Here is a 14135-nt window from a genome sequence, read left to right on the forward strand (position 1 = left end):
CCATTTACTTGTACTTAAAACTATGAAAATATATTTTCAATAAACCAACAAAACAATATAAGTAGCTTAACACATCATTTACTATTTTGAAAACAAATGTACAATGAGAGTTGTCACTTTTGGTGTGGCTGTAGGTTTATTATTGCGCTTGAAGTTTGCAAATACTAAACTGTCTCTTTCTCCAATCTGTTGTCAGGTTTGTGTAAAAGGTCCAAACGTATTCCTAGGATATCTGAACGACCCTGAGAAAACGGCGGAGGCAATCGACAAGGACGGATGGTTACACACGGGGGACATTGGCAAATGGCTTCCTGTAAGCCAAACACATCAATGTTCGCATGGAGGATGACAGCATTCTCCAAAGAAGGACAACACAAGTGCGTCACTTTTCACGGCTTTTTCCCCCTCCACCCCACTTTGGCAGAACGGCACTCTGAAGCTCATCGACAGGAAGAAGCACATTTTCAAGCTGGCGCAGGGAGAGTACATCGCACCTGAGAAAATCGAAAACATCTACAACCGCAGTGACCCCGTGGCTCAGATATTTGTGCACGGTGACAGCTTGCAGGCCAGTTGTCATCACGTTACCAGTCCAAACCAAATACAACTTGTTTGAATAGTGTGTTGACTTGATCTTGTTTTTTTTTTTCAAAAGGCATGCCTGGTGGGGATAGTAGTGCCCGATCCTGACTTTTTGACCATTTGGCTGACAAGAAGAGGCATTACAGGCTCCTATTTGGATTTGTGCAAGAGCAAAGTGAGTTTATTGCCAACCGGAAGACTTGGTTTTCACTTTGTATGCAAGCTAATATTTGTTATGATCGCTCGCAGGATGTTAAGAACGCTATTTTGGAAGACATCCAGAAGCTGGGCAAAGAAGGTGGACTCAAGTCTTTTGAACAGGTTATTGTTATATTAAAATTTAATTGATTGAACATATCATCAAGCAGTATTTAAATCACATTTCAAAAGAATATTTGACTTAGTAAAGCTCAGAACTAAAACTACTTTTTCTATGAGCTATCAAAAAAACAAAAAAAACAAATCAGAGCTTTTTTAGTTGTATTGTGTTCATATATTCTTCATTGTAGGTGAGAGACATCGCCTTGCACCCAGAGATGTTCTCTGTCCAGAACGGCCTGCTGACGCCGACGCTCAAGGCAAAGAGGGCAGAGCTTCGGAGTTACTTTAGAGCACAGATAGACGAACTCTACGCCAGCGTTAAGGTCTAAAAGTCTGTGTGGAGGGCGACAGTTGAACGGGAACATATCTGACAGTGACAATCCAGACATTTTTTTGCAGTATTTGGTTTTGAAGGAACTGAATGGTGACAACTGAAAAGTGAATTTTCCTTCTGTAACACTTGACTGTCCTGACATATTAGTACCGGTAGTTTTATTTATCCTAGGATAAAAGTTATAATGTACAGTGGGCAAATACAGTATGACTCCTGTAAACTGAACATCTGGAAAATAATCCATATTTGTTTCATGTTTTGGTTTGCTATTATAGTTCATATTTAATTAAGTCATTTAAGGGATAAATTGTGTTTCTGGTGAATAATAACTGAATTGTGCCTAATATTGTGACGACTAATAAGAATTCAGAGTACTGTTTAAATATATTTGCATTCCCGTTTCAATGTTGTGGATTGTCAGAGGAGTAACCGATTTAATGCATATGGAGTTATTAAGATGAATGCTTCTGATCCAAGCATTGATCGGTTGCGGTTGATGAAATAAATGAATGCTGCTTTCATCACACTAAAGCAAATTATGACGTGTGGAATTGTGCACACCGTTAAAATTATATTGTGTTTGTTTAACACCGAAAGGACAAGTGTGTAGTTGTGTGCTTGTACAAATGTGACTTCAGTTTGCAATAAAGTGCGTGTCTTCGACTACCTTCTACTGCGAATTGAAATGGTCCATGCAGCTGAGAAGAAGCTCGTCTGAGATTTCACTGCTGTTTAGTTCAAAGTCGTCAAGGCAGTTTGAGAACTGCTGGTCGTCGTCAGCTCTTCCCCACACGTCAGCCGATCCCTCATCCCAATTCATTTCCTGGGATACATGCTTTGGTGGCTGACTGGGTTCAATGTTGCCCACCTCGTCCATCATGTATGCTTGGTTCTCCTCATCCTGTCAGGGAGCACAAGACAAAATGTAATGCTCTGATGTAACGAGATAATTAGGAAGATAGTTTAAAACATTTTTACCTATAAAATTCGGACACATCTTTTTTTACATCGTTATGGATGTACAGTATATGGACAAGTACATATGTTCTCAACAAATGTATAAATATGACAGAATTGCATTTCCGGCATCTTATTTCCATTGGTTTGTCAGTCAGTTAGCAAAAAAGTTATTGGGGGATTTTCTTCCTTATAGGACCCATAGCGTCCAGATGACCGAATTTTCACAAACAAGTTCTGTTAATGAATTGTTTGCTCCTGAAAATGAATCTGGCAGTCGTTTCCCTTTATAGCGGTGATGGGCAAGCTACTTGGAAAATGTAGCAAGCTAAGCTACTCTTGATTAGATGTAGCTAAGCTACAGTGTGAGCTATCCCCAGAGAATTGTAGCAAGCTACACTAACTTGCTTGCTCCATCAAAACTACATTTAACAGCATTTCTATCTATGGGCCCACATGTATAATGTTAATGTAACAGAGTGTACAAATGAACCCAATAAGAGTCAATTACTATTAACTATCTGTCATTTAGCTGAGGACACCCTACAACTACTTCAAGGGGTCCCAGCACCCCACCGTATTTATTTAGTTTGCCTTTTCTTTGGCCCACCCCTATGTTATTCATGTTCTCTACCTACAGTACAAAAAACAGCATCTATCTATATCTTGACAAAAAAACAATGACTTGTGTGTTGTTTGAGAACAGTTGGTAATGGTTGTGTGCAGTAAAACTTTTTATAAACTCAACTCACCTTAATGTGTGTTCCTAAATTTGTGATGGCCGTCGTAGATGAAGAGAGCAGCTATGATTTTGGTTTACATGGTAAACAACTAAAAACTAAGATTTTTGGGCATTGCTTTCAATGAACGCATACATTAGTCTAAATATGGCCAAAGACACGCATTATTGTGGGTTTCCTGCACGTCATCATCATCACTAAAGGAAAAATCTTATCTGCGGGAGAGAATCCCTCTTTTTTGAGTGGTCAGCTTGAAGTGTCCCTGTGTCTCAGACTCCCTCGTCATCATGTAACATGAGTGAATGCACTGCAAAAACTTAAATCTAAGTAAGATTAAATATCTCAAATAAGGGTGATATTTGCTTATTTTCTGTCTGATAAGATAATTCTTCTCACTAAGCAGATTTTATGTTAGAGTATTTTACTTGTTTTAAGTGTTTTGGTCCTAAATTATCTCAGTAAGATATTACAGCTTGTTGCTGAGATTTTATGACCTATATTGAGTAAAACATGCTTGAAACTAGAATATCAACTGATGCAAAGCTGTGTCATCAACACTCACAAGTATAAAACTACTTTTTTAAAGTAATAATTTCTTATTTCAAGCATGAATAAAAAATCATGACTTTGACACAATTGTGTCTCATATTAAAACAGATGACAGCCAAATGGACTTTGCTGTTTTATTTTCAATGAAACAATAGAAAATACGTACTCATATAGTAGTACAGTTGTTATTAGTGAGAATATACTTATTTTAAAGGTATTTTTGGGTTCATTGAGGTTAGCTAATTTTACTTGTTTTGGAAAGTCTTGACAAGTCAAATTTTCTTGTTCTATTGGCAGATAATTTTGCTTAGTTCAAATAAAATACCCCTCATTTTTGTATTTTTTATTCTTGTTTTTGAACACTGACTTTTTGCAGTGTGTCTGTTATGATTTTGCTTCCTGGTTTTGATGACCCGCCTTATCTTGCCTCTGATTGGCCAGTCCGTAATGTTTTGCACTAACCTTAGCCATTTGTGACTCATCATAGGAACACCAGCCAATCATCATGGATTTTGTCTATATGTATGGATGTTTTCATTCATGCAGGTCATTGTATTTTGCCCATATCATTTTTGGCGTTGATTTGCAGTCCATTTTTTCTCTTGCTTGTAGCTTTGATGTAAGCTATTTCGCTACATGGGTCTAAAGGTAGTTAAGCTAAAGGAAAAGCAACTCGTTAAAAAAGTATCAACGCTACCGCCAAGCTACTGGAAAATGAAGTTAACCTCCGTAGCTTAGCTACATGTAGCTTGTTACTGCCCATCACTGCTAAATATCAATTAGTTTTTGTGTTACCAGTATATACAACACTAACTGTACTTGGAACGCCCCCTTTCCATCGCCAGACTCGATATGCCATCCCCGTTTGGTGTAATGTGAACTCATCTACAGAACTGGAGCCCATTTCCTTGCATAGACATTGTGAATAAAAGCATGTTAACTATTATTTTCATCACTTAATTGCATGTTTTTGTCACCCTGGTTTATGAATACTTCAAAACAGATATGCTTAACATTATGAGCAAACAAGAAAAAAAAAAAGACTCGCCATTCCAGGACCTTCCTGCTCCTTCATAGACACCATAACCTGTGTTTCCTCATGCTCTTTAAGCATTTCCTAAAGCATGACGAGGAAAATATCAGTAGAAGAGGACGCAAAATAGAATACCGGTACTAGCAGTTTACCTTCTTTTTCTCTCGTTTTCGATAGCCGGGTCTGCTATTCTTTCTCTGTTTTTCTGAAGAATCTGACTCAGTCTTTCTCCCACGAGGGTGCTTATGATTTTCAGGATGTAATATTTTTTGTATCCAAATTCCAACCAAAACCCTTCTTCCTCAGTCAAAATTATTAAAATGGCAAATTAGACTCCTCTTGCTCATTGTGACCGAAGAGCTCCATTCTTTCCTCACTGCCATCATTTAGAAATGTATGCAGGTTAACACCTCCTTTAGTTGTATAGCTACAACCTGCAACAATGCCTTCGGAGGACATATTTGATCATTCTTTGGATTTCTATGTGAAAATATCATGATTAAGGAGGAGGATGCTACCAAATCACATACTACACAATATGAAACTGCCTCCAGTCTTTTGTAGGTGACATCAGCAGGCTGAGCTTGAAGTCGGCGTTCCAAAACGAGCTGAAACTTAGGAAACATTCCTCAAATCAATACTGTTTATTTTGGAGGAACATTTTATCTGTAGACATAATTTTTGGGTCAGGAACTATGAAATAAGTGCTAATTTTGTCAGCATTAGAAGGAAATATCCAAAATGGGATTAAGGACAACTATTCAGATGTTTGGTCTGAACCGGATCGTTTCCACTACGTTACCTAACGTTTACGCTTCCGTTCGTTTGAGTGTGTAAGTGAACTTGCAGAGACAAAGATAGTGGAGACACAAGAGTGTTCACTCTGTGTCTTTCATTCTAACTACTGGCTCAAAAAACTATGGTGGATTTTCATTTAACCTTCAGGAAACAAGCGGTGATATTTTGGAGTTGATCCAGATCACTGTCTGGATTTAGGAGGTTTTTTTGTACTATTAGGAAATAGGGCCTGGCAAAGGTCTGTGCTCTCGGAGTGTTTTTTTTGTTTTATAATGTGTCCTTCATTAAGTTTCTGTTTTGACCAGTATTGACCTAATAGACTTGAAACATGACAAACTAGAGTGACTATTAACTAGACAAGAGACAAACCTAATTACTTTGTTATTAATGCAGTATACGCTATATTCACCTATCAAACGACATGAATTAATAAGTTTACGACACATAATATTACTATATTATTATAGTTCCAAATTGACTAATTTTAATAAATATGCATAGTTAAAAGATGTATTGTGGCTGTATTGTGACAGATAAATGTGAAATGATGAAAATGACAATTACTGACCAGCATCATGGCATAGCTGATGCATATCTCCTGTGGCAGCGGATAACCTGTAACAGAATCATTATTATTCTCTTAAGCGCATGATTATCAATTAACCAAAAACAAAAGTGTGTGTGTGTGTGCGTGCGTGTGCTTGGTTAAAAATTCCGCAACATACTTGAAGATCTATAGTTCCTGCAATCAGGATCGTGACACTTCTGGTACCACACTTCCTCTTTGAGATCCACCACAATCCTACGCACGAGGAGCAGACTTAAATGAAACCGGTGGCTCGTGCAGGATTCCTGGTTGTTAAAAAACTAACGTACATGATGTTGTTGCTTTTGTGGAACCTTCCAACGTTGTCACACCAGCGGTACTTGGCGATGTCGTAGACGACCAGCTGCTCAGCTGCGAAATAGTACCATCGCCGGATGCCTGCGGAGGTGAGTACAGGTTTGACTGGCATGTTTGGTCAAATTCCAATATAGAAGTTCCACTGCATTGATATTGTATGGATGACACAAGACGCTGTATTCTCCTACTTCCTTGTACGCCGTCCTTTTTAACCACCGTTAATACAAAGTCGTCCATTTCCTGGTGAGGAGACCTCAGGCAGCCCGAGAGTAAGCCTGCCACAAACAAATTGGACCGTTGAAATCAATGACAAGCACTGTGACATCACAATATAACATCACCTGGATCAGGCGGCGAGCCTTGCTGATTCTGAACCCTCGTGGTCCTTAAGTCCTTCGCTTCTGAGACGTGGAATGTAAGAATTCTCTGGCCTGTGAAACTGGTTCAATACCAGAAAAATAGCTCATGATGCGTTGATACACTTTTTTTTACAATAAAGTAATTTCAGCATACCTCACGTTGCACACTAAGGACGCCAAAAAAACCCTTTCCTCCGCAGAAACACTGTTCTTGGTTTCTGCAGTGAACCTGTTGTCATCTGCTAAGGTGAAAGCTGCGTTTTTTCCTACTTTGGATGACTTGTAAAGACGGAAGTTTCGGTTCTTTGTGTAGACGCCTGTTTGATGCGATTGAAATAAAAGCACATGCTAATAGATTTTGTGATAATATTTTATGCTGAAGAGTGAAAAATACTGTTGGACCTTACCAAGATCAACAAAGAGAGAATGGCGGCAATCTTTGTCTTTCACCTGAAGGAAGCTGAGGTCTGTCTCTTCGTGTTTCTGTCTTTTGTTCTGTGGACTTCGACTTGTCGACTCGGCACATGTTCTGTTATTGAGAGAAATGATACAGTGATGTCCACAAAGAAAAATGAGACAGAGGATAAAAACGTCCACCAAAGTCAAACAAACCCTGCTTCCCTGTGTCCATTCAAACAACTTCGGCCTGGAATTTGAAGAATGGCATGAATGAAGGCACCTAGAAGGAACAACCCAAATATGATTTTTTGATTTCATTTTTCTAAACTGTGTGCCCTAAAAAGCGGTATTCTGCAACTAACGTACCGACATGCGTGTTATCTTTGAAAACCGCATTATGGAGATTAAAGATGAGATGTCGACTAAACTTGTCGTCTGTGCTTGAGTCCAGACTGAGCACGTTTTCTGCGGAGCATTCAATCCCGTAAATGTCCTCAAGCTTTTTGCAGACATACTGTCAACACAAAAAACACATTTGTGTTATCACATATGGTGCGTAATATTTACATTTGAACAAAATTTGGTAGACATCACATGTGAGGACAAAAGCATGGAGAAATGGTTATTTAAATGTGTCATGAACCTATTAAAATTTGAATATATAAATGTGTTATTAAATGTCATTAAACATTTGATGCAAATTATATGCATCTATTTGACTATTTTACTATGTACTTAATAGCTTCAATATTATTAATTATTCACATTTATATTATTCATTTCACAATTGATTTAATTATTTCACATTTTATTAATTATTTTATCTATTTCATGAATCGGTGTGTGGCACCACTTCCTGAATTTATTTTATATGTCAAACTCAGCCATCAAAGTTAGTGGGCGGATCCTCACACCTGATTGGTTAACCGGCAATTCCACTTTTCTGTGGAACTTCAACCAGAGATGCGGAGGAGTATTTTTATTTAATTGTGCATATGACAGCTGAAAGTATTATCTACACTCACATTATAATTTGAACTATGATTATTTTTATGATGAGTTTGCCCTCTTGTAATTTTCTGTAAAGCACTTTGAATTGCATTACTTACAAATTATGCTCTATAAATAAAACATGCCTTATCTTACTGTACTGCTCTGTACTAATGTACTTTTACATAAATTAATAACACATTTAAGTTCATATTTAAATATTTACTTTTTTTCCCCATTTGACACAAAACAAAATTGAATGAATCAAGCTTTTCAATAAAATCATGTTAATATGAAAATGGAAATACATTTCCAACCTGGATTAACAATGACACCATCTTGTTCCCATCTGCCTCTGGGTTGGAGGGCTTGTAGTACTCCAAGTCAAAGTAAAGTTTGCAAACAGCGCCCTCTGGTATCACTTCATAGCAGTGCATCAAGGACTGAGTGTAGGTCCTGGGAACAAAAAGTGTCAGCATCGCGTGCAGTTCACGAGAACCTCAAAATTTAACTGTCTTTGTATATGACATCACATATTATTTTTGAGAGACCTGACGCCGTTGTTCTAATGAAAGCCTACTAATCAATCAATCAATGTTTATTTATATGAGGTATAAGAGGACAAAAGTAGCACCTTGCCCTAGCTTTGTAGCGAAAACTTCAGCATTTACAGCAATGTTGATTAATGTGCGTTGTCCCTGTTTAAATCAACTAATAAAATACAAATAAAAATAAAATAAAAAATGCCCTGGCTGCTGTACAGTAAAAACATGGCTATGCCGCAAAGTCGATGTGCTGAAGAATGAGGTCTATATATCGTTCACTTCATGATACACGTGTATGATTTTTCTTATTATAGAGCTGTTAGAGGGGAACTGCACTTTTTAGATTTTTTCCTATCGTTCACAATACTTATGAGAGACAACAAAACACGTTTTTTGTTTCTTTTGCTTTTTAACATGTACAAATGGTTTGATTGATTGATTGAAACTTTTATTAGTAGATTGCACAGTTCAGTGCATATTCCGTACAATTGACCACTAAATGGTAACACCCGAATAAGTTTTTCAACTTGTTTAAGTCGGGGTCCACGTAATCAATTCATGGTAAAAATTCACGTGGTCTCTAGCAATGCAGCTAATGGTAATAATCAATTATACCTCTGAATCCCTTTAAAAATGCACCCAAAAACCATCATATACGTCATTTACATTCCGTAACCTGTATAATAACCGAGCAGTAGCGACATTGTTATTGTAAGAGCGAACACTCTGGAACTGTTTTTCTAGCGTATGAACACATCGGCGTGCTAAAGTATTAGCCGTGAGCTAGCTACGGCGAGAAATAAGCTAGCTTCTACATCAGCACCTGAATCGAGTTTGAATTTGTAATGCACAACACAATGCGATAAGACACCAATCTGTACTGACTGAACAACATAAACAAAGATATCACAGTATCTGTAAAGTATTAGCCCACATTTCATGTTTAGTTTGTACACAGCTAGTTCGACAGCGTATGAAGTTGTAATAACAAGCATGACGTGTTGCATGTATCGTGATCAATGTTAGTGACTCACTCAATGGACAGTTGTATGTTTGGTCCAGCTGGCCAGGGCCGTTTTCAGTTGATTTTGATTAAGCACTCTATTTATGTCAAAATAGCTGGGCTCCAAGTTCTATATTTGACACGTCAAGTCAGGCCAAACCTCACTCTCTCGGCTCCCGTCTGCTCCAACGTTTCACCCTTCCTTTGTGCTCATTTCTATAAGCAGCAGTTCATCCTCCGTATATTCAGGTTCAAAAAGATAAGGTTGTGAAGACTCATTTGTCCAAAAATTAGTCGTCTTCGTCTGTTACTAAGTCTGCCATGAATAGAACACACTTGCATTTGTTGGCGGAAGAAGAACACACACACTTGTTGCCAGAAGTCGAAAGTGCGCTCCTATGGAAACGGAAATAAATACGTCAAGAGAATTATTTCCGGCAATGCTTAAAATTACCAAAATACGGTAAATATCATATATATTACATATTATTATGAACGTGTCTGTTACTTTTGAAGTTATTTTAGAGGGCTTTGAAGGCTATAACGATGACTCCCATTAGCCGCATCTTCCAAGCGTTTTTTTAACATCTTTAAAATCATTTAAAAAAAAGACATGAGTGTTCTTGTCTCTTGTAATGATTGTGAACGACAGGCAAAATACCAAACAAAAAAGACAGGTCCCCTTTAACATCTTTGTACACCTTCTTTGTGAGCTAAGGGTGTGAAACAGTTCAATAAAACCTGCCCGTAGAACAAAGTGAAGATTGACCCACCTTTCTGTCATACTGGTTTCTTCATGCTACTGCTTGCATAACATTATTGCATTGTAATGTATTTTTGTATATAGTGTACAGTTACATTGTATTTACTTTTATTCATTCCTTGTTTATCTGTAATTATGTTCCTTGTCAATTTGTAACTACGGGACTATTATATAGTCTACCCGTATTATATTCCATCACTATATTTGGTATTGTTTATTTTTATAGGGCTTTTGAGAGTTTTATCTTATATTTTCTTTTTGTAACTGAGCTATACTGATCAAACAATTCCCTTTGTGGATCAATAAAGTCTGTCTAAATGTATTCTCGCAGTACGTATGTATGTTTGTTACCTGTAGTAATGCCATAGCTCAGTATAACTGGTAACCAGGAAGATCCTTTGCCCCTGAAGTGCCTTCTCTTTTTCAAGTGCAAAAACATGTACAGGCTGAGAAAAAAAAGTGTAATGTGTATAACACAATCATGGGTTCCACAGTGTAGTCTTCTCAACTATATACGATTGAAACGAGTTCCTCGTCACCTCTTTGCAGCTCTGAGCGAAGCTGATCGCCAAAATTTGACGAGGGAAGAGCTTCCAGACGGAGGAAGGCTGACAAGGCAACAGTCGAGGCTTGTAGGGCGTGACCATGGGGTTGTTCTGGAATGTCTCGGCGAGCCGCTCCACCTTCTTCAGCCGCTGTCCCCACTTGCTCATCCTCGCCAGTTTATTACTCACCTCTCGAATTAGCTCTGGGTAGTGATCATCAACCCATGTTCTCTTTCAACCTGTCAAAACATATGGCTTTGGGAGCATAATTGAATCAATAATCTTGCTTTTTCAAAGATAATGACACTGTTTTTGGAAACGTCAAAGACACATTCATTTAATAATCTGTCTATTATTGTGGTTGTTTTTTACAGGGGTGTAGAACTTCACTGCATCAAACTGAATGGTGTGTAGTTAGAATACTACTGCAACTTACCACCATAATAATTAGAGATATCCGATAATATCGGCCTGCCGATACTATCGGCCGATAAACGCTTTAAAATGTAATATCGGAAATTATTGGTATCGGTTTCAACCTCCCGATATTCCCGGGAGACTCCCGAATTTCAGTGCCCCTCCCGAAAATCTCCCGGGGCAACCGTTCTCCCGCCCCCAACATTATTGGGGGCGTGCCTTAAAGGCACTGCCTTTAGCGTCCTCTACAACCTGTCGTCACGTCCGCTTTTCCTCCATACAAACAGCGTGCCGACTCAGTCACATAATATATGCGGCTTCTACACACACATTAGTGAATGCAAGGCATACTTGATCAACAGCCATACAGGTCACACTGAGGGTGACCGTATAAACAACTTTAACACTGTTACAAATATGCGCCACTGTGAACCCACACCAAACAAGAATGACAAACACATTCCGGGAGAACATCCACACCGTAACACAACACAAACACAACAGAACAAATACCCAGAACCCCTTGCAGCACTAACTCTTCCGGGACGCTACAATATACACCCCCGCTACCACCAAATCCTGCCCCCCCCCCCTCTCCCGAATTCTGAGGTTTCAAGGTTGGCAAGTATGCTCTAGTATACTCTGGACTGAAGCTGTGTGCCTTCATTGTTTTTGTAGCTGTTGTTTTGAGGCATGTTTAAAAAAATAAAAAAATTATGCACTTTGTGAAAGTCAAAGTTTAGTATTTCCCATAATTGTAGTGGGTATTAGGATTATCTCAGGGAGAGCATGTCCCAAATTCCAAGCGGTTTTGAGGCATTTTTAAAAAAAATAATGCACTTTGTGACTTCAATAATAAATATGGCAGTGCCATGTTGGCACTTTTTTCCATAACTGGAGTTGAAGTTGTTCTCTTATTTTGGAAAACCTTGTTTTTGATTGATTAATTGAGACTTTTATTAGTAGATTGCACAGTACAGTACATATTCCGTACAATTGACCACTAAATGGTAACACCCGAATAAGTTTTTCAACTTGTTTAAGTCGGGGTCGACGTTAATCAATTCATGGTAAAGTTACATTGTTTAATGCATCCAGCGGGGCATCACAACAAAATTAGGCATAATAATGTGATAATTCCACGACTGTATATATCTGTATCGGTTGTTATCGGATTTGGTAATTAAGAGTTGATAAATATCGGATATCGGTAAAAAAAAAAGAAGCCATTATCGGACATCTCTAATAATAATATATATATTGTTAGGGTAATACAACACTGGCAGTGTCAAATAGCATTATCTCCGTACAGGCTGACTTTTTTCATACAGCTTTTGTATTAGCTCTACTAGAGGCCAATAAAAACACAACATAGGTTAGAAATGAGATGCATTATTTAGTAGGCATGCATATTAACGTGACTATACTGTACTAATAACTATATAGTCCATTGTCAGTTAGACCCACTATGGTAAATTACTCGCAATAATAATGAAAAATATGTACAATACATACATATCTACCAAACTAACGTAACGAAAAAACGAAGTTAAATAAAATATTCGAGAGCATTGTCATATATTGTCGGCTAATTGTCGTTGCAATAGTTAGCTAGCAAGACAAGAAGCCATGTTAATATTTGACATTAAGAGTACAGTTAGTAATGTATGTTTGACCTGCGTTACAATAAAAACTCACCAATCTTGTCGGTACACTCGACAGTCCAGTTGTTGTCCAAAAGGTGAAGTAAATATGTGATTGTACTAAAGCCGAGTCGTTTAGTTGCACCTGAGCAGGCTGTTTTGGGAAAAGAAACACGGCAACAAGTCGACCGTTTTTAACTTTTTCATTTTGCCGCCATTGTAACCGGAAACGCTTCCGCTTCCGGGTACGTACTTGACAAATAAAAGCTTTTTTAAAAATGTACAAAAAAACACAAGCAAGCAGAATACATTTTACTTTAGTGTTGTTTTCACATAGTTAACACTGAATCTTCACAATGATTATTTGCTAAACGTGTTGTTGATATAAATGTATGCCAGTGGGATGTATTATGGCTACATAGGACCTGCAATGCCATTGGTGTCCAAAGTGCAGCCCGGGGGGCCATTGGTGACCAGTAGCTATTTTTTTAATTTGAACAATTCACAGCACAATTGTTACTATTCTACTATCAGCATGGCAGCTCCTTTGCTGAGTGTGTAAGTATACACCTTAGACTTAGACTTAGGCAATATTTATTGATCCACAAGGGAAATTGTTCCACACAGTAGCTCAGTTACAAAGGATGGAAAAGATAATGCAAGTATAAAGTAGACAAAAAATGTACCGTAGTAGCAATATAAAATATAACGTATGTGATATTTACATATTATATATACAGTATATTTTATATACTGATATATTATATTATATTATATTATAATTTTATAAAATATATACAATATATAACAAATCCCAATTACCATGTACAATACTACAGTATGTCAGAATAATTGTATCTAAGTTATCACAAAATTTTGTGTTGAAATGAGTTCCCGGCGAGAAGACAAAAGTTGTCTTTGAACCTACCAAGAAGAAGGCTTGTAAAACTCCACTGTGTAGGATGGGAAGCAAAATGAAGGTGTTCTGTTTCTTTCATGTATTGTAATCAACAGAAAGTTATTGTCTTAACCCAAGAACCACAAAACCCACTGCTCCCCAAGGGGATGGGTCAAATGCAGAGGACAAATTTCACCACACCTAGTGTGTGTGTGTGACAATCATTGGTACTTTAACTTTAAAAGCGAAGAGGAAGCAGGACTAGACTCCCCTCCAAGGCACCGCTTCTTTGAACTGTTTTACGACCTTCTCTTTGAACTGTTGTAATCAAAGGCGATGGCTGTTTACGACCCAC

The 14135-nt window shown here is 37.8% G+C and overlaps 2 protein-coding genes across 6 annotated transcripts in view; one reads left to right on the plus strand and one right to left on the minus strand.

Annotated features, from left to right (window-relative positions):
* The window catches only part of acsl1a (acyl-CoA synthetase long chain family member 1a), a 51905-nt gene extending 49986 nt beyond the window's left edge, over nt 1–1919 (plus strand). For all 5 annotated transcript variants that reach the window (XM_062027076.1, XM_062027077.1, XM_062027078.1 and 2 more), the window contains 5 exons: nt 197–313; nt 425–568; nt 656–757; nt 832–903; nt 1092–1919. In XM_062027076.1, the coding sequence (XP_061883060.1) occupies nt 197–313; nt 425–568; nt 656–757; nt 832–903; nt 1092–1232 (576 nt within the window). In that variant the 3' untranslated portion in view covers nt 1233–1919. The remainder of the gene's footprint in view (nt 1–196; nt 314–424; nt 569–655; nt 758–831; nt 904–1091) is intronic.
* Nucleotides 35–13129, minus strand: primpol (primase and polymerase (DNA-directed)). The gene is made up of 14 exons (XM_062027079.1): nt 12938–13129; nt 10817–11077; nt 10629–10723; nt 8284–8422; nt 7343–7490; nt 7190–7256; nt 6985–7106; nt 6732–6894; nt 6560–6657; nt 6407–6493; nt 6191–6299; nt 6040–6116; nt 5883–5929; nt 35–2138 (listed from the first exon to the last, which is right to left on the minus strand). The coding sequence occupies exons 2-14, from the start codon at nt 10988–10990 to the stop codon at nt 1908–1910; spliced, it is 1557 nt and encodes a 518-aa protein (XP_061883063.1). The 5' UTR covers nt 10991–11077; nt 12938–13129; the 3' UTR covers nt 35–1907.
* Between the last annotated feature and the right edge of the window lie 1006 nt (nt 13130–14135).

This window comes from Entelurus aequoreus, linkage group LG18 (assembly GCF_033978785.1).
Source record: "Entelurus aequoreus isolate RoL-2023_Sb linkage group LG18, RoL_Eaeq_v1.1, whole genome shotgun sequence".
NCBI classification, from domain to species: domain Eukaryota; kingdom Metazoa; phylum Chordata; class Actinopteri; order Syngnathiformes; family Syngnathidae; genus Entelurus; species Entelurus aequoreus.

What these genes read in the sequence shown, in the direction of transcription:
- primpol (XM_062027079.1), bottom strand. Translation starts at nt 10,990, where the DNA reads ATGAGCAAGTGGGGACAGCGGCTGAAGAAGGTGGAGCGGCTCGCCGAG. An exon ending in CAGGAACTATAGATCTTCAA is followed by an intron (nt 5,930 to 6,039) that starts GTATGTTGCGGA and finishes ATTCTGTTACAG; the next exon opens with GTTATCCGCTGCCACAGGAG. An exon ending in TCAGCTATGCCATGATGCTG is followed by an intron (nt 2,139 to 5,882) that starts GTCAGTAATTGT and finishes GCTCCCTGACAG; the next exon opens with GATGAGGAGAACCAAGCATA.